Below are 17,880 nucleotides of genomic sequence, written 5' to 3' on the forward strand. Positions count from 1 at the left end.
TATATGCAAGTTGGAAGGAAAGCCCTTGCTGAATATTAGGTTGACATGAATAAGTATTTATATGCTGCTATGTATCTATTTATTAGGCTAATTTATTAAGATGTTTTAGCTATTCAAGCAATGACCTGTAGTTGAACACAAATGCTAAGTTCTTTAACAGAAACACACTGCTAAAAGTTAGTCTCTCTAAACTTACATAAATATGATAAAACAGTAGGCTATTACAAAAATGATATCAGCCTAATATTAGCCTAATAATGACAGGCTGTAGTGCATTCTGCACTTTAAAAAAGTCAGCTGTCCGGAGCTCCTGTAGAAACAACTGCAACTTAAGTAGGCTAGAGACATTTGTTTAGTGCTCCTGTGGAATTCCCTATTGCTTTTTAAAACACCAAATATCTTTCTACGTCTAACATAAGTTATTTATGTGAGAATGCTAACCTACAGTGAAAGAAGGAGCCAAGTGTTTACGTCAGTATGATTGTTTTGCGACATATTATTCGGTTTACGACCATCACAAGGCACAAAGTTCAGATGTCACCCAAATATCAAAACATGAGGTTTGCAATGACATTGCTCAGCAGAACACCATGACACTGCGCTATGATTAAAAGCGTTTTGAAAGAAAGGACCTCAGCTTCGAAAAAACATGGTAATGCTAACATTCTGACTGTTCCTTTAGTTGGTATATTAAACTAGTTAAGGGGAATAGCGTTGTTTTAGCTGGCTAGGTTGCTAAGATTAATGTTAGCTAATTATATAACGTTAGCTAGAGTTATCTTGTTACGTTACCTTTATGCTTGCCAAGTTAAGTAATACAGTACTTCTGCGAGTAAAAGCCGTTTTGCTAGATACTACTGAATGATTACTCTATCACTTTAACACAAGGTTGATTACCTTGCACAAGGTTCGATGATCGGTCAGACAACTTCACTAACGCCAGGAAGCTAGTGGTGTATGCTCAAGTCCTGGTAATGCACAGTGTAATCACGAAGCATGAGCCAAATAATACGATATGTAATCTTAGTTATCCTCAGGAATATGTGCAGGACATTTGCCTTTAAAGACTGTAGGGAGAAGTCTCAAAGAGTAAAAGCTACATTCCGACAACTACTACATCTAAACACCTGACCCCTCTTGAGACAGTTCCTTATGATTTCTTAAGATTCCTGGTCATACGGGTTTTTATCATGACCGTAGCTATAATTTCAGTGAAGGAAATCGACACAACATTAAGAAGTCTTACCACAGATATAAGAATATAACCAGGTAATCGCTTCCTGGTGGTTATGCAGAACCTGATGGTACAAATTATTAAATGCAAATTGCCTGAATTTGTTAAACGGTGCAATCAAGCAATATTGTTTACTAATTTGCAGGCGAGCTCTATGGTGGCTGTGGGCCTGACACTGGCTGCTGCTGGATTCGCAGGTAAGTGCAAAGACAAGATTTTAATACACTAAACTTTAAAAAAAAGTATTTCACTTGTAATCACCGTAGTTAACTCTTTATAACCTTTATTCTGCCCTGTTGCTTTTATGTTTGGTGTAGGTCGTTATGCCATGCAAGCAATGAAACACATGGAGCCTCAGGTTAAGCAAGCTATGAAAAGTTTCCCGGTGAGTGTACATAATTGAGATATTTGGTGTCATGTACTGACAGCATGTTATATGAAATTACCCTGGGGTTTTCTTTATCCATCCCAGACTTTTAGTAGTGGGTACTACAAGGGTGGGTTTGAGCCCAAAATGACCAAGAGGGAGGCTGCCTTGGTATTAGGGGTCAGGTAAGACATCAGCATACACACACAGTACAAGCACAGCTCATTTTTAAATTGTAGAATGGATACCTGTAAGTATATGCATATATTCATATGCTGTCTCCTTCTCAGTCCAACAGCAAACAAGACCAAGTTAAGTGAAGCACACAGAAAGCTAATGGTTTTAAATCATCCAGACAGAGGCAAGATTCATTATCCTTCAGATGTGCTTCATACTTCCATAACACTTTCTTCATGCAGATACTAACATAACTTTCTTCTTACAGGGGGATCACCATATATTGCTGCAAAGATTAATGAAGCAAAAGATTTACTTGATGGACAAGCAAAGAAATAAACTTCTTTTCTGTAACTGGAGGGTATTTTTGTATTGAATGTGCATTGCTATAAAAATGAAATGCTACAGATTTAATCTGTTTCCTTTTCATATCTCTACTTACTTTGACTTTACTTCATGCTGGCTTTAGTGAGACTGCAACAGATAAATAAGTAGTTTCCCAAAGACTCTTGTCATGAACATTGTCTGGAAGATCAAATTTTTATTTAAGAACTACTTGCATACAAAACATATTGCACATCAAACAACCATAATGATCATTTAAAAAAAAAATAAGGACTAACAAACGTAGTTTACATAACAGAATATCTGGAAATTGATCTTTCAGTAGTCCAAATTGTCACCTGCGTGCAAGTGCGTTCAGCCAGTTTAGTGTTGACAGAAAATAACTGCTTCTTAAATACTGTACATTTCATAATAAATAAACCGAAAAAGGCTTCTTTTGCAAAAACAGTCACTGTCAATTACCTTCCTGCCAAAGGATGAGAAACAAACTTAAAATATCTCAGCGGAGTGCTTTTCTTGAAGCATTTAAAATGGACAACAACAATAACAGACCAGTTTCCAGACCAGAAGTTTTCTAAAGGGAAAGTGTTACAATTCAGTGCAAATTTTTTTTTTTCCTTTTCCAGACTGCATTTCCTAGTTTTTCCACATATGAAGAAGTGGTTGCATATTAAAATGTAACAAAAAAGCAGCTAAATCTCCTCAATAAAATGTTAAGATGCCTAGACTCTTCCCCATTGTCATCGTCTTAATTTCCAGATACGTTTTAAAGAACCAGCCAACTTTGTCTATTTGTACTCACCAAAGGCACAACATATGATCATGTACTTAAAAACATCATTAGGCGCAACTTAGTGTGTGTATTTATTTATTTATGTATGTATTATTCTTTTTCTTATTTCCTTCTCTTCCATAATTAATCAAAACCTTCCCAACCCTTCGTTTTTGTTCCATGGTGAAGGAACTGAAAAGTGCAGTAGAGAGAAATCTGGAAGTCCATATGTCTATCTTTGGCAAGCTTTTACAAGCACTATTGTAAAAATGTAACGGTTAGGAGTTTGTTTTTTCTTTAAAAAAAAAAGAAAAGAAAGAAAAGACGATGACAGCCACTTTAAGAGATCCCGTTCATGACAGCCTGCTTCTTTCCGTTGTCCTGGTAATTGACTTTCGACGCCCTTTCAGCAGAGGCCCGCTGACCTTTGCCGGCGTCGCCAACTTTGTTGCTCGGGCCATTACTCATGGTGGCCGAAGGGCTGTGCTCTGCGATAGAGTCCACTTGACCCTGAGGAGGAACGAGGGGGAGGTTTAAAAACAGCCTGATGCAGGATGGATCTTTGGCAAATCAACATTTGACTATCTCCTAAGCACAACACACTGCCATGGTTATTTCTGAACTGAGGTAGTGCATCATGGACCTATCCGCACAGGCAAATGCTAAATATAGAATAAACTCATTTAGTAGAAGCACATCTCCCTAGAACTGTTCCCATCACTTCTGCAAATACAAAATAAGTCTATGTACAGTTTCTCGATGTATAAATGTTTTACATGGATCACCCTGAAATGCCATAAATGGTGACGCTTACCAAGTCTTTTTTCTTCTTCAGATCTTTTGGGTTCTTCTGTCTGCTTTGCGAGTCAGCGCGTGATATGTAATCCGCCACCGTAACTGAAATAAATAGTTAGGACTTTTTAACTCAAAACTTGATCAGTATCATGATGCTTCATGTTTCTGAACAAATGATCAGACATTACCTTTACCCATGCACAATAATACAAAATGTAGTTAGGTGTACAGTACAAACAGGCCTTATTAGATTAATTAATTAACAGATACTAAAGTAGGTCGAGGTCAGCAAGGCCATTACATTTCAAATAAAACAATATGGTTTTAAATTCACACATTGGTTAGTTCAGTTAGATAATATACTGCTGTTAACATACAAGATTCTCTTTCATCATAACTGTTCTAAAGTTATGTTTATTCACTGAGTCCAGATCATGTTCAAAAGGAAACTGCATCCAGGCGCAGACTTAAGAGGCACTTTCCTCCATGCCCCAGACCTTACCATGCTAGTTTTGTGAGTTAACACGACAACTCCTAACATGCGCATTGGCACACAGCACACACAGCGTCCACCGGTTACCTGGCTGCCTCTCCTCGGGAGGGCGGAAACGGCGACGCCTGCTACGGTTACGGCGCTGTGGCTTTGCCTCAGAATCATCTACAAAGAGGGCCACAATCTATGAAGACGCCTCGTCCCTTACCGGACAGCTTTTCTGCTTTGACCACATGTCTAAGAAATGTAACTCATGCGTGTGGCTGTTCCGCACAAGATTTTGAAGGCCAGAAGAGTTACAGTACCTCACCTCATTTACCAAGACTTTAAAAGGTGTATGATGACTGCCTTCCCTAGCACATTATGAATGGTCACTTAATGGAACATCAAATCATTACTGCTGCCACAAGTCAGTGAACGTATGAGAGACCAGTTATGAAGTGATGTATTTGGAGGAGAGGAGAGCAGACGGAGTCTTACCCATGCCGTTCTCACTAAGCGAGGCATTGTCAGACTCGCTCATGCCGTCCATCAGGGTGGCGTCTTCATCGGTGCGGCGGCGGCGAGACCTACGACGACGGTTTCCTGCACTGTTGGCATGAGAGTCGCTTGCGTCTGTGTCGGCCGTCTGGTCTGTCTCTGTGTTGTCTAGCAGGCTGTACGGGTTCCCATCAGGGTCACGAAGCACTAGAGGGAAAGAAAATCAACTTCAGTGTATGCTCAGTATTTTTATACCAATACTTAACTACTAAAACTAGTCCTTGGGCAAAAAGTACAGTTTCGTATCAGTGCATCAAGCTACAAGATCAAACTAGGTGCACAGATGCGGTCATCATGTAAATGATCCATGTGGGAAATATATTTCACTTTTTTGTGATCGTTGTTTATTACTAGCCTGATCTGGGTACCCACAATTGGTAAATGTTCCATCGTAATAAGAGTAGACTTAAATTTGGAATTACTGGACCAGCCTAACCAATCACATTGATGAGGGATTCCTAATGTTACTTCCTACTTCGCCTAACCTTTACAAACTGATAACAACACGCATCGGCAGTCAGGAAACAATGTATTTACCTTTTCTGTATAAATTTACACATTCTTCCAACTGCATTTTTTTGATGTTTGTAGGTGTTGCTACTACTGTTTACCACAGCCACTTTCGATTTCGAAACTAACGTCATCCCCTCTCGTCGCTGATTCACCTGCCATCCTGGTGGCTGAGGGAAACGTAAACGCATTGAGAGGAGCCAAACTAGTATCTCAGTTAAATGAAAATGAGTGGAGATACTAGGCGATTGGGGCCAGACTAGTGCATGTCATGTGTAATGAATAAGCATTTATGAGTGGTAATAGATTTTAAGCTTGGCTATTTCTAATACAGTGAGTAAACATTTTAGTCATGGGGCTCCCCATTACTAACCAGCGTGTTCAAAAACGAGGTCTTACCAGAGCTGATGGAGGTCGAGCCTCCTCTCCCTCCTCCACGGCCTCTCCCCCAGGGTGCCCCTCGTCCACGCCCGGGACCGGGTCTCCGGCGGCTGTCCCTCTGCTGCCGCAGGCCCCGCTCTGGCTCCTCGGCCGCCAGAGACCAGTCGCTCAGTTCATCCTTGCGGTCAGACTCTGTCTCAGAAGCATTGGACTGATCGGAGTTGGTGCCTACCATTGACAGGATTCATTTCAATTAATTTGAGAAAGTCACTGATCAATATTAATGAGCACTTCAACTGGATTGGGTTTAGACTTTGCATTATGTGTGGGGAAGTGAAATCAGATACACAAATTCATGCAAACACACTTTTCAAGGGACATTATCATTGTGGCAGTTTAGTATGGGTTGAAGGCACCCAATACAACTGATGTATCTTAGGCAATAGTGGAGAGGCCAGCCTTGTGCAATGGCTCTTATTCTTTTTTTCATTTGGCACTCAGCAGGCATAGTCTGGCTGATGTAGTTGTATATATGGAAGAAATTACTTGTAATGCCCTATTTGTATGAACATTTTCTTGAGAGTGGTACTGTCCACCTCCAAATGTATTTTATCCAACCACAGTTCCACACTAAAATGTGTACTGCAAGCATTCCTCCTGCTTTTTACAATGATACAATCACTGAAGACATATGAATGTAAGGTGCGGCTGGGTCCAAAGTCACCAGATATGACATGACCAGATATGACAATCGAGGACTATGATTGTTAGTTGGTTTGAACAGCTCAGAGCTTAGGTTTCATTTCACTGTTACGGCAGTTTCATTTCATTGCTATTTCACTAGATGTACCAGTTAAGTTTCGTTTCAGCGTAATTACACAAGGGGAGTGAATTGCATTTCATGAAAACACACACAGGACATCTTTCTGCATAACAGCAAGAGCTAAACCACAATGACGCTGATCCACAACAGCAAATGCATTTAACATGAATTCCTGCATCTGAGATCATACATCCTTGTACATTCTTGTTTAATCAATGTAATAAAGTATTATTAGAGTGCCCTGCTTCCAGTGCATCTCTATTACATAAAGAACAGAAGTATACATACAAATTGAGTTTGCCAAGCTAAGTTACAAAAGCAGCTAGACAGGGGCTTCAGTACCATAGCCAGACGTATAGTTGGGGCCCCTGCGCCCACGGCCCCTGCCCGAGTAGGAGCGGCTGTTGTGGAGGGGCATGTTGGAGGCGCTGTCGTCCGTGGTGTAGCCCTTGTCCTTGTCTCCCGGGCGCCCAGGCTGGGGTCTGTAGCCCATGCCGATCTGCCGGAGCTGCTCGTCAATCTGCAGGCGCTCCATACGCAGCTGCTCCACTTCCTGCAAGGACCCGACAGATTAGTTTGAAATGCACACCATGACTGTCCAAACTTATAAAGGCAATTAATACTATCCTCCGACAATATAAATTTGATAATATTTGTTTAAAGCTTTAGGCCTCATCAATTCAGTCGGTGCATATTCATCAGGAGTAACAAGGATTTTGTAGGTTTTCACAACATCTCACTGTAATACTTACATTCAGGTAGGCGATGTGGTATTCCAGCAGAACCTGAACGTTGCCGATGCTCTCCTTTGTGCCGACAAATGTGAAGGGGACCATTCCCTGTGTCAGAAAGTACAAAAGCCACGGCTGCATTAAATTTTGAGTCCATGTATGTACAACTGGGAATGTTTTTTGTGGATGTTTTTTATCAGACAAGGCAATTAAGTAGGGAACACATCATGTTGTTGCTAAGCCATACTACTTTTAATGTATCCAAAGGAAAATAACATTAAATGATCTATAGGTTCTTTTGCTATTTCTCACATGTCTACATTCTAGCTGAATGGTAGGAAGCTTGATAGCATTGTGAACAATTACCTGGTGACATGACAGAAGCTTTAAAAAGAAAATACACAGTTAGTCACATAACAAAGCTTTTGGCAAACATGACACTAAGAAAAAGAAGCTTACCTCTTGTCGAGGGAGTTTATTGTCATTGTCCCCTTCAATGCGTACCCTCACCACCCCTGACTTATCAACAAGCTCCTGGATGACTTTTCCATTTTTGCCAATTACTTTGCCTATAACACACGAGGTTTTTTCCTTTAGAGTCAGGACCTGCACAGTGTAGTAACCACAATGTACAGTCTTTGATGCAAAGCCCTTTTACTCACCAACCAAATTTCTGGGAATCTGCACAGAGTCCTCCACAAACTCCAGATAGCTTCTTGCCTTCTTTACAGCTTCAGCACTCTACAGTAACAGCAAAACACAATGAAATGTCCAAAACATTACTTAAATTAGTAAAAATAATGTCCCATCACCCCAAGTCCAATTCTACTTTCAACACATTCATATTAAAGGACAATTCCGGCGCAAAACCAACCTAGGGGTTAATAACACATGTGTACCGAGTTGGTCAGTTCTCTAGGATATGTTTACATGCTAATCGAACGTGACCAGTTTGAGAACTTTGTAAGTCTACAGACAGTTTATTAAAAAGATAGTTTAGAAACAGTACCATTCACGTATACAAGGTTAATTTTGCACCGGAACTGTCCTTTAAGGCTGTTCCTATTAGCATTTTTAATATTTCATAAGTATCAAAAAATGGAAGAGCACAAACCTCTCCATAAATCCTGAACGTGCCGCTTTGCTCATCCAGTTCGATAGCAGTGACTCCAGGGACCTTCCTGGCCTGCTGGATGTTGCTCCCGTGGCTCCCGATAGCCAGGCCCATCAGGTCCTCTCGAACAGTGAACTCCTCCTGGAAGGCTGAAGCCAGCTGCTTTGTGCTCTAGAACAGAAAGCATGGCACCGTTTTAGTGGAAATTGTGCTCTAAATTTAGTCAAGACACAGGTTCAGAAATAGGCCGAGGTTACATTAGGTAGGCCTCAACTGTACCTCAACATAACTCATAGGAAAAAACCCATCAAGAAGAAAATTAGGGGGAAAGAATTGCTCATTTAACAATGTATTCCTCATCATCACATCTAAAACCCCAACATTTTTACTATTAATCATTTTAAGGCTGTGACGGCCCGTGAGGCTTGCTTGATTCTCACGGTTTTAAGCTAACTTAGCGTTGTTGTGCATCGTGCATAAGGATATGTGGATGAAATTTATTTATGTTTTCCATGTCATTTGGTAAAATAAATGCTCAAAAGATTAACAACTTGAAGAAAATCTATCTTGGATTATAGGAGTTAAAGTGTCTTGTATCATTTCTATGATTTTGGTGAGCTCTAATTACAAACCATGGAATTACAAACCATCTCCAGATCCTAAATGGTTGCGTATCCTAGGCTACTACTCAAATTCAATTAAACCCACCCATAGGCTAGATCTTAAGTTTCACAGCCTAGGTATGTTAGCAACACAGGGCTTGAAAGCTTTGACTGTATAACAAACAAAAACGAAACAATGCATGGAATTTATCTAGGAATAGGCTACTGAAGGTAGGGGCGAGCTATCTCGCTGGCTTGTTTAATTTGGTTCCTTTGTTAACACAATGTAGGCTACGTTTTTTTGCACAAAATTGTGTCTGCTAATAAACTTAAACATAAACTAGAGATGCACTGATTGCAATTTTTGGGCCGGTTCCGATTTCCGATTTTTCATAGCATTTCACCTGCCGATACCGATTTTGATTTCATTTCTTCTAACCATTTTACAGCACACACAAATAATTGTGTTCCATCTTTTCTTTAATAGAACATGTTATTATAGAAATGTAATCAACTTATCAATAATGAAATGGCTGTTTAAAAAATGGAACCGGTGATTAGACAGATTCTTCTTCAAGTCTAACTTCAGCTGCAGTATCAAACTATAATGCCAGTGTAATTATAATGCCATATGCTATAATGCCAACTACAGTTTGGGACATTCATTTCACAGACTACTAATATAAATGCACTGTTATGGAACATCCATTTTTTCTTCTCACATCAAATATCCAACTAAAGATATAAGAACAATTTCCATGATACATTTGAACATGCTACCATGGAACATATTTTCATATGCATTGATGAATTTATGGGAGGGCGAGGGAAAAGTGGGAGTAGGCTATAACGCAAACACAGGGGAGGAGAAGTGCTAATAGCGATTAGGTGCTCCACCATATATGAAAACAGCGCACGTCTGTTTTGCGGTGAAAAGCTTAAATCCAAATTCCTGTTAAATGCATCAATTAAGCTATAGAAACTTTCAAACACAGCTGATTCAGTATTCAGAGCATCAGTTTTCATTGTAGGCTACTTTGTAGGCAACTTTAACTTTTGTTTGCCTTTCTAATAGGCTATCGTTTGTTCACTTTCACGACATCCACTTCTCAATCTGCTAGGCATAGCCCTAGTCTACGTGCAGTAAATAGTTCTAGTATTTTTTTTTAAGTGGAGTAGAACTACTAGGGCTACTGTATGTCGCTGCTTGTTGACATCTTATTATCATGTAGCCACTGTATGATCGCTAAACTTTGATTATTTTTAATGTCGCAATCTGTTATCTCCGTTCAGCTGCGCTTGTTGTTCAGCTGTGGGCACGCAATTAGCGGCAGGGATGGGCGGTGATGAGCGATGTTTACGTACCCTATGAAGTGACAGCTTAGTAAATTCCATGCAATATGGCAAAGCACAGCATTCGCTGCATAGAAAAACTCAATAGCCTATTAGCGCTTTCTGTGCCTGGTTGCTAGCTTCTTCAAACTTTGCAAACTCAGCTGGGTGTTACAATTGCAGCAGGCGAGTGCATTTGACCGGTATAAAATCAGCATGTCTCAGACTGATTGGCCGGTCATGGCCATTGCAGTGGCGCTTGAATTCCAGGAGCGGCGCTGCGCCGCTGCCGAGTACATTGTAGGGGAAACACTGAAACCACAAAGTGTATAAAGCCTATGGTGCACTTTTCACCTCTAGGTGTTTTGTGGCTTCCTCGTTCCTGGACATCAGCATCAGCTTAGTCCGGATGCTTCGCAGGTGCATGTCACTGAGCAGGGGAACACGCTTGACCGTGGATTCATTCTTGGACTGGAAGAGGAAAAATGGCATGAAATGTGGCCTAGTACGTCTCCCTGTGATGCTGGAAAAATGTATAATGAACGTGTGTGGGAAGAAAGTTGAACTCACCAAAACAACCAATTGGCCTTTTTCAGGACTGTAAAATATCCGGCTGGCTCCCACTGCCTTCTTGAAGTCCTTGTGTGCCTGTTCACATTCACACCTAAGATGACACAGAAAAGTACATGACAAACTGAACATGACAACGATACAACAGACAACTCAATCTCACTGCACCTTAGGAACAAGCTACTTTAAATACATGCACATTGCATATGTTGAGATTCATATATGGTGAGTAGCTGTGGAAATGAACATGAACTTGAGGTGGCTGTACGCACGCTGATTTTATGTCGTCAGGAATGGGAACGGTGCATCTGAAGAAGGAGTTTTTTGTCACAGGCTTGTTTTGGTTCACAGGCCTGAGGCGTTCAAATGTGACTATTTCATTGTAGGTGGCGTCACAGGCCGCATACTCAATCACGTAAAACTGTGCAAACAGAAACAGTCACATGTAGACAACAACCTTCAACCTTTAGGACAAAAAAACAACAGAAGGTAAAGAACCATAAAAGGGTTAGGTGGTTGTAAAGGTACTCACATCTCCTTTAGTCATGCGAACTTTAGCTAGCCACCAGCCACAAGGTTCCTGATCATTTGCTCTGGAGAAGATCTGGGTAAAAGAACAGCAACACTAACAACAGAACCTCAAGCTCACACTGCCCAAACATTATACCAGTGCACCGTACTGGGCAAATCAAAGCTGCTTACCTCCACTTCATCCCCTTCACCAATCTCTTTCTTGGCATCAGGGGGTGGCGGCAACCGGACATCATTGAAGGGAAACTGTCTCTCTGGTTGCCAGCTATGAAATAAATAAATAATAAACTATTTTTCTTTGCCCCTAACTGTTTCAGACAAAGCACGGTGCATCTGAACATGGTGTGGCGTGTTTAGTTTCTCATTGTGTCTTCTGTTCTTCCTCTATTGCAACACCAACAACAAATCCTCGAACTTGGCAGAGATTTATTCTCTTAGGTAGGTTTCAAATTCTTGCTATACTTACTTATTTTCAAAGGAAATGGAGAGTGAATCTTCATGCACATCCTTGACATAGCCCTACAAGAGAGAAGTATTATTTCAATTTTATTTTCTCCTGACAAGTGTCAAAGCAGGGGAGTGGCAAAGATTCTTAAGGACAATGCACCAACAGCAGCATGTGTCACTTGGTAAATATCAGCTTTCAAGTATATGCTTTGCTAAGCAACCAAGTTTAGCGCTGAACTGAGACATACCCACTGTACTGTAAATGAACAGGTGCAGTGCTCATAAACTCGTGTCTAGCTGAAAGTTAGTAGAGTTTCTTGAAACAAGATCTTGTCATTAATTTTGAAGATTTTTAACACCAACATATTCTGACAAACTAACAAAAATAGTTTTGCTGTGAAACCAAAAATGGTAATTGGAAGTGGTTTAAAAATGAAATGGACAGGAACTGAAAATGACCTTAACCTGCGCCTAAAGTGACTCTAGAGTGAGTGTTTAAGCTATCTCTAAAACGGCTATTCAAAAATAGACCTGGCGTCCAAAGTATCTGCTGAACCTGATGACAGCTTAAGACAGAAAGCGAACAGCTGACGGGTGGCTGCAGGCGCCTGGGCCAGAGAGGCATACATGGAATAACTTTCAGATGACCCTGTGATAGCATAATAACTCCACCTGGCAAACTGTCCCAATAAAAGAAAACCTGCCTAATGAATAGGGTGAAATGGTGAAGGTACTGTACCCATACAGTAAGACAAACACCCTGCAATACAAGGCCCAACGGCACACTGGATAAAGTTAGGTATAATATAAACTATGCTATTTCATTTTTTTAGCAGACACTTTTATTTTTTCTGCCATTTTTGGAATGCATGTTTTTAACTAGGCAAGTGTAGATTTATAATGATGCATTTCAGCAAGGCTACATTACAGTACCTCCTCTTATTGTTATTGGGCAACCAGAAATCTTTGCTAATCTTCAATCATTCAAGTTCAAGACACTGAAAGGCAGCAAGCTCATTGCTCGACTAATTAAATCTCATTAGTTACAACATATTGAATCATGTTGAGACCAGACTGTGTCATTAGCTACACAAGCCTTGGATGACCATATTTTCCTTGAATCGGAATCTCTTGGCCGCGAAGGAGTTAGCCTAGCGTTTGAGATGTGTGGAGCTGGTATCGTTTGTTAATTCAGGAAGTTGAAGAGACATCAATTCAAATACAGTTCCAATCAGACTCACTGACAAACTATACAAATGCATATTTTAATACCATTAGCTAAGTTGACTTGCAATAATCTGGTGCTAAACGTAATGGAACTGCTATCGATAGCAAGCCAGAGACCTACATTTGCTAACCGTGTTCGGTCCTATATTGCATAAAAAACATTTTCAGTTTCAGGTACGTTAGCTAGCTACATGCTAATTTAGCTACGTCCTGGTTGACATAATTCGATTGCGTACACACATTCACAACAGATAACGTTTTGCGTTAAGTGCACATTTACGAATACTTGGATTTCGTGGCTGTATCAGTAGTACCAGATATGTCCAATACACGCAACAAACCGAACACATCACACAAATTCCTACACTATTTTGCTATTGATAAACTAGGAAGCTAACAAACCCCATGACAGATGAGGTCCACCGTTAGCAGCAAAGCTAAATGATGTTGCGTGGTAAGCACGAAAATAAAACTGGTTAGCTAAAGCAATTAGCTAGCAAGGTATAGATAGCTTTGTGGCGAAGTTAACTAAAGAATACATCCCGTTTGTGTTACATTGGACGATTGTTTATTTCCTCGACATGATCAGCAGTTTGCTATGTCTTTATGTGAAAATGACTATCCCAAAAGTCAGCTAGCTAGCTGTAACGCTATACATTTTCACTTCATAATCAGTCAGCTATGTAACGTTAGCCGACAAATGCTAGTTTTGTAATCTCCGTTGAAGTGTTCGTGTTAGCTGTCTAGCCAGCTAACTGTGAGATCATACATTTGTGTCGTATGGTCAACATTTGTTTAACAACATTTGGGTTTGTAAAGTTCTTAAACTCTCAGCTGGCCCAGAGGTCCCTCAAAAAAATACATTAATTTCAATATTTACCTTATAAAAAGCTCCGTTGGAGCCTCGCACCTCCACCGTAAGTTCCTCCATATTGGTCAAGCAAAGCACTCTGGGAAGAGATTCTAGAAATGTATAGTTCTCACTTTCGGATGGTTAACGGAGAGATGGGCAGTCTTTACAGTTAGGCCTAAGATATCTACTTGGGATGTAAAAAAAGAAGAAGAAGAAAAAATAGCACCAATCTACTTTTGTGGCCAGTCTTAACAGTTAGGTCTAAGATATCTCCTTGGAATGTAAAAAAAGAAGAAGGAAAAAAATAGCACCAATCTACTCAGTCTTGTCAACAATGTAGGCCTACAGTGTACTGTACGTCTCATGAATGTAAACGGAAGCCTGTATGGATATAATGATACTGACATTATTGATTATGACAGCCGAACACGTGTGAAAAATGGCAATGAGACTTGAAGGACCCTGTTTTGAGCCTGGTAATGGTAGGTAGTCTACCCCATTCATCTGGTAATATAAGAACTTAACCATAACCATTCAGAACTTATATGGGAAGAGACAGCTGCTCATTAGAGCTTAAACATCAGTATGTGTGTGTAGGCTATGCACTGAAGCCTGATAGCCTAAAGTTATTGAAAGAAGTACAAAAACAGTATGCCTAATCAACAATTTTTCTCTTTTGAGTCATAATTGTAAAACCACCCAATATCGTTTGCACTGTCAATACTTTTTGTTTTTCCTTGTAATTTTGCAATGATTGCCAGAAAGTGAGTTAGGCTACAAGTGATTTAAATTTCTTTTTTTTCCATTGATTTACTAATGAGAAGAAAGGTCAAGAAGTGAAATGATTGTTTTTGCTAATAAATTTAGCTAGCCAACAAATGTCAAGTCACTGGTACCAAAGTCCTTTTAGGCAAGTCCCTCCACTCGGTGGCCATATTCCAACGTTTTATGGGCACTCATCGGGCACAGTCTTTGGGTCGAACTGCGCGTGCGCAAGGCTTCACGACACCAATCTTGCTCCAGCGGCGAGATCACAACACATGATTGGCACAATGTCTTCACAACACACCATATGATTGGCTCAATGTATTCACATCACACCACATGATTGGCTCAATGTATTCACATGTCGACGTTTTGCCGAGGAAGGGGTGGGATATGTGAAGACAACGGCCATATTGGCGTGACAAACTAGCCCCATGCAGTATTTTTTGAGTGCTGTGTCTCCACATTAGAAAGTCTCTGCTGGTACAGGTGGCCTACATCATTACACTTGCATGCGCGTGCACGCTCACACATAGGCCTACACATTCTGTTCACAGTCTTTTGTCAGATATAGAGCGTGTGTTGAAAAATGTATGCTAAAAGGCTTTTTATCATGTGTTTCTATACGGAAATAACCAAACATATTCCAAATTCCAAAGCAATGTTTATTACGGAGCTCTAGAGGGCCGGGTCATCGCAAAATGTTTGAGAGAATGTGCGCTCGTTTTACTACATTGTGCGCTTGTTTTACTAAATTGTGCTCTCGTTTAACTAAATTGTGCTCTCGTTTAACTCTATTGTGCACTCGTTTTACTAAATCGTACGCTCGTTTTACTAAATTGTGCGCTCGGTTTACTAAATCGTGTGCACAATTTACTATATTGTGCTCTCGTTTTACTATGAGCTCATTTTACTAAATTGAGCTCTCATTTTAAGCATAGTAAAACAAGGGCACAATTTATTAAACGAGTGCACTATTTACTAAAACGAGCGCACGATTTACTAAAACGAGGGCACGATTTATTAAAACGAGAGCACAATTTGTGAACATGGTTATAGAACATTGTGTGCACGATCTAGTTAAACTTGGCCACAATTTGTAAAACGTGCACTTGTAGTGAATGTGACCGGCATAATTCACCTTTGTTATTAAGTGTGGTTCTACACACCGTTCATATTAAACACAGCACTTTGTTCTGTCTGTAGTTACTTCATGTAAGTATAACTGTTCAGGGATCGCGGTCCCTTTAAATGTTATGAATGTGTGATGACGTGTAGCCCCATGCCTGTTTTGTTGCTGGACAGCGCCATTTTTGATTTCAGTGTTTTTTCCTATCTAAATAAACGACACACGCATTCGTGTGCTCAACGTGAGAAATTGTCTCTTGCGATTTACTGCAATTTACACACTGGTGACCCCGACGTTAGTCTGCTGGACGTATCCAGAGACACTACACGACCATGACCGCGAACGCTGTTACCCTCAAACTCCCCGAATTCTGGGAATCGTCGGCGTCGGCATGGTTTGCCCAGACTGAAGCGCAGTTCGCGTTGCGTGAGATCACCGCGGATACAACAAAGTACTACTACGTTGTGTCGGCTCTCGGAAATTCAACAGCATCCAGAGTGGTGAGTCTTCTTAAAAACCCTCCGGCAACTGAGAAGTATATAGCACTCAAAGCCCACCTGTTGAAAACTTTTGAACTGTCAGACGCTGAGAGAGCCAGCAGGCTTTTCTCCCTTCAAGGACTGGGTGACAGCAAATCATCTGAGCTCATGGACCGTATGCTGGATCTCTTGGGTGAGCACAGACCCGATTTTCTTTTTATCCAACTTTTTCTGCGTCAGCTGCCTTTCCAAGTCAGGGCTGCACTAGCCAACACCACAATCACTGACTGTCGGAGGCTGGCTGAAGAGGCTGACAAATTGTGTGGCCGTGCTTTTTCCCGCACACATCGCTCCTGTGACGCTGGACGACTCCACACTCATCGCTGCAACCACTTCTCGTCGGCAGCAGTCTTCTGGCCCCCAACAGTCTTCAGGCTTGTGTTTTTATCATGCCAAGTTTGGACCCAAGGCTAACAAATGTCGTTCGCCATGCAGTTTCGGCGGGTCGGGAAATGCCAGGGCCGGCGCTCAGTAGTGGCCATGAGCGTCGGCCGCGTAGGCAGGCTGCTTTTCATCCGTGACAGCATCTCCGGACGACGTTTCCTGTGCGACACGGGAGCACAGAGGAGCGTCCTGCCTGCATCCCGTTTGGACATGGTGACTGACAGCCACGGCCCCCCTATGGAAGCTGCCAATGGTAGCCCCATCCGCACGTATGGAACGAGGTACGTTGAATTGTGTTTCGGAGGACAGCGGTTTGGCTGGGACTTTGTTACAGCAAAGGTTGCCGTTCCCCTCCTCGGAGCCGATTTTCTGTGTGCACAGGGACTGTTGGTAGATGTAAAGAACCGCCGTTTGATTGACGCCGTCACATTTTGTTCTTATACGTGCACGCTCAGCGGGACTGACTCCATACGACTGTCTAGCATGCTCTCAGCCTCAGAGATGACTTCCACCGTCTACTTGCCGAGTTCCCAGCGCTCACTCAGCCCACTTTCTCTGCATCCGCCGTGAAGCATGGTGTGGAGCACCATCTCGCCACTACTGGTCCACCCGTCTACGCCTGCGCTCGGCGCCTCGACCCGACCAAGTTTGCCGTTGCAAAGGCTGAATTTGCAAACATGGAACGCCTGGGTATAGTCCGTCGATCCGACAGCCCGTGGGCATCACCCCTCCACATCGTCCCCAAACCGGGCGGCGGCTGGCGCCCGTGTGGCGACTACCGGCGGCTTAATGAGGCAACGACACCTGACCGATACCCAGTCCCGAACATACAGGATTTTTCAGCTCACCTGGCAGGTATGGTGATTTTTTCCAAGGTGGACCTCGTCCGGGGATATCATCAGGTGCCGGTGCACCCACTGGACATTCCCAAAACAGCCGTGATCACGCCATTTGGTCTTTTTGAGTTCCTGCGCATGCCATTCGGCCTTAAAAACGCCGCCCAATCTTTTCAACGCCTCATGGACTCTGTTCTACGGGAGCTACCTTTTCTTTTTGTGTACTTGGATGACATCCTCGTAGCGAGCACGTCCAAGTCTCAGCACCTGGCGCACCTCCGAACCCTTTTTGAGCGACTTAGCCAACACGGGCTAATTGTCAACCCCGCCAAGTGCCAGTTTGGTCTCTCCACCATTGATTTCCTGGGACACAGTCACTAAGG

At 41.8% G+C, this 17,880-nt stretch overlaps 2 protein-coding genes across 6 annotated transcripts; one reads left to right on the forward strand and one right to left on the reverse strand.

Annotated features, from left to right (window-relative positions):
• The first annotated feature begins 511 nt into the window (after positions 1 to 511).
• Positions 512 to 2,132, forward strand: dnajc19 (DnaJ (Hsp40) homolog, subfamily C, member 19). Its single transcript, XM_076277927.1, has 6 exons — positions 512 to 652; positions 1,380 to 1,431; positions 1,552 to 1,619; positions 1,707 to 1,786; positions 1,892 to 1,962; positions 2,047 to 2,132. Exons 1-6 carry the CDS (start codon positions 650 to 652, stop codon positions 2,115 to 2,117), a joined length of 345 nt encoding a protein of 114 aa, XP_076134042.1. The 5' UTR covers positions 512 to 649; the 3' UTR covers positions 2,118 to 2,132.
• A 155-nt stretch (positions 2,133 to 2,287) lies between these two features.
• fxr1 (FMR1 autosomal homolog 1) lies at positions 2,288 to 13,975 on the reverse strand. Of its 5 annotated transcripts, none has more exons than XM_076277926.1 (17): positions 13,872 to 13,975; positions 11,784 to 11,836; positions 11,489 to 11,582; positions 11,319 to 11,390; positions 11,059 to 11,207; positions 10,787 to 10,880; positions 10,571 to 10,687; positions 8,283 to 8,453; positions 7,831 to 7,909; positions 7,628 to 7,737; positions 7,190 to 7,276; positions 6,780 to 6,990; positions 5,633 to 5,842; positions 4,664 to 4,870; positions 4,271 to 4,348; positions 3,710 to 3,792; positions 2,288 to 3,405 (listed from the first exon to the last, which is right to left on the reverse strand). In XM_076277926.1, the coding sequence occupies exons 1-17, from the start codon at positions 13,920 to 13,922 to the stop codon at positions 3,235 to 3,237; spliced, it is 2,037 nt and encodes a 678-aa protein (XP_076134041.1). In that variant the 5' UTR covers positions 13,923 to 13,975; the 3' UTR covers positions 2,288 to 3,234. The 5 variants fall into 5 exon arrangements, with proteins under 5 accessions (XP_076134041.1, XP_076134037.1, XP_076134040.1 ...); XM_076277922.1 differs by lacking the exon at positions 4,271 to 4,348 and adding an exon at positions 7,535 to 7,552; XM_076277925.1 differs by lacking the exon at positions 4,271 to 4,348 and adding an exon at positions 7,535 to 7,552 and having other exon boundaries at positions 7,190 to 7,282; positions 13,872 to 13,952.
• Positions 13,976 to 17,880: the final 3,905 nt, after the last annotated feature.

Source organism: Alosa pseudoharengus, unplaced genomic scaffold, assembly GCF_046254945.1.
Source record: "Alosa pseudoharengus isolate Yale_2024_CS ecotype anadromous, Long Island Sound unplaced genomic scaffold, YU_APseudo_1.1 YU_APseudo_1.1_scf_11, whole genome shotgun sequence".
NCBI classification, from domain to species: domain Eukaryota; kingdom Metazoa; phylum Chordata; class Actinopteri; order Clupeiformes; family Clupeidae; genus Alosa; species Alosa pseudoharengus.

What these genes read in the sequence shown, in the direction of transcription:
- fxr1 (XM_076277926.1), bottom strand. Translation starts at nt 13,922, where the DNA reads ATGGAGGAACTTACGGTGGAGGTGCGAGGCTCCAACGGAGCTTTTTAT. An exon ending in ATAAACTCCCTCGACAAGAG is followed by an intron (nt 7,277 to 7,627) that starts GTAAGCTTCTTT and finishes TTTCTGACACAG; the next exon opens with GGAATGGTCCCCTTCACATT. An exon ending in GCTTAGTGAGAACGGCATGG is followed by an intron (nt 4,349 to 4,663) that starts GTAAGACTCCGT and finishes CCCTCTTTGTAG; the next exon opens with ATGATTCTGAGGCAAAGCCA.
- dnajc19 (XM_076277927.1), top strand. An exon ending in GGCTGCTGCTGGATTCGCAG is followed by an intron (nt 1,432 to 1,551) that starts GTAAGTGCAAAG and finishes TGTTTGGTGTAG; the next exon opens with GTCGTTATGCCATGCAAGCA. An exon ending in GCCTTGGTATTAGGGGTCAG is followed by an intron (nt 1,787 to 1,891) that starts GTAAGACATCAG and finishes TCTCCTTCTCAG; the next exon opens with TCCAACAGCAAACAAGACCA.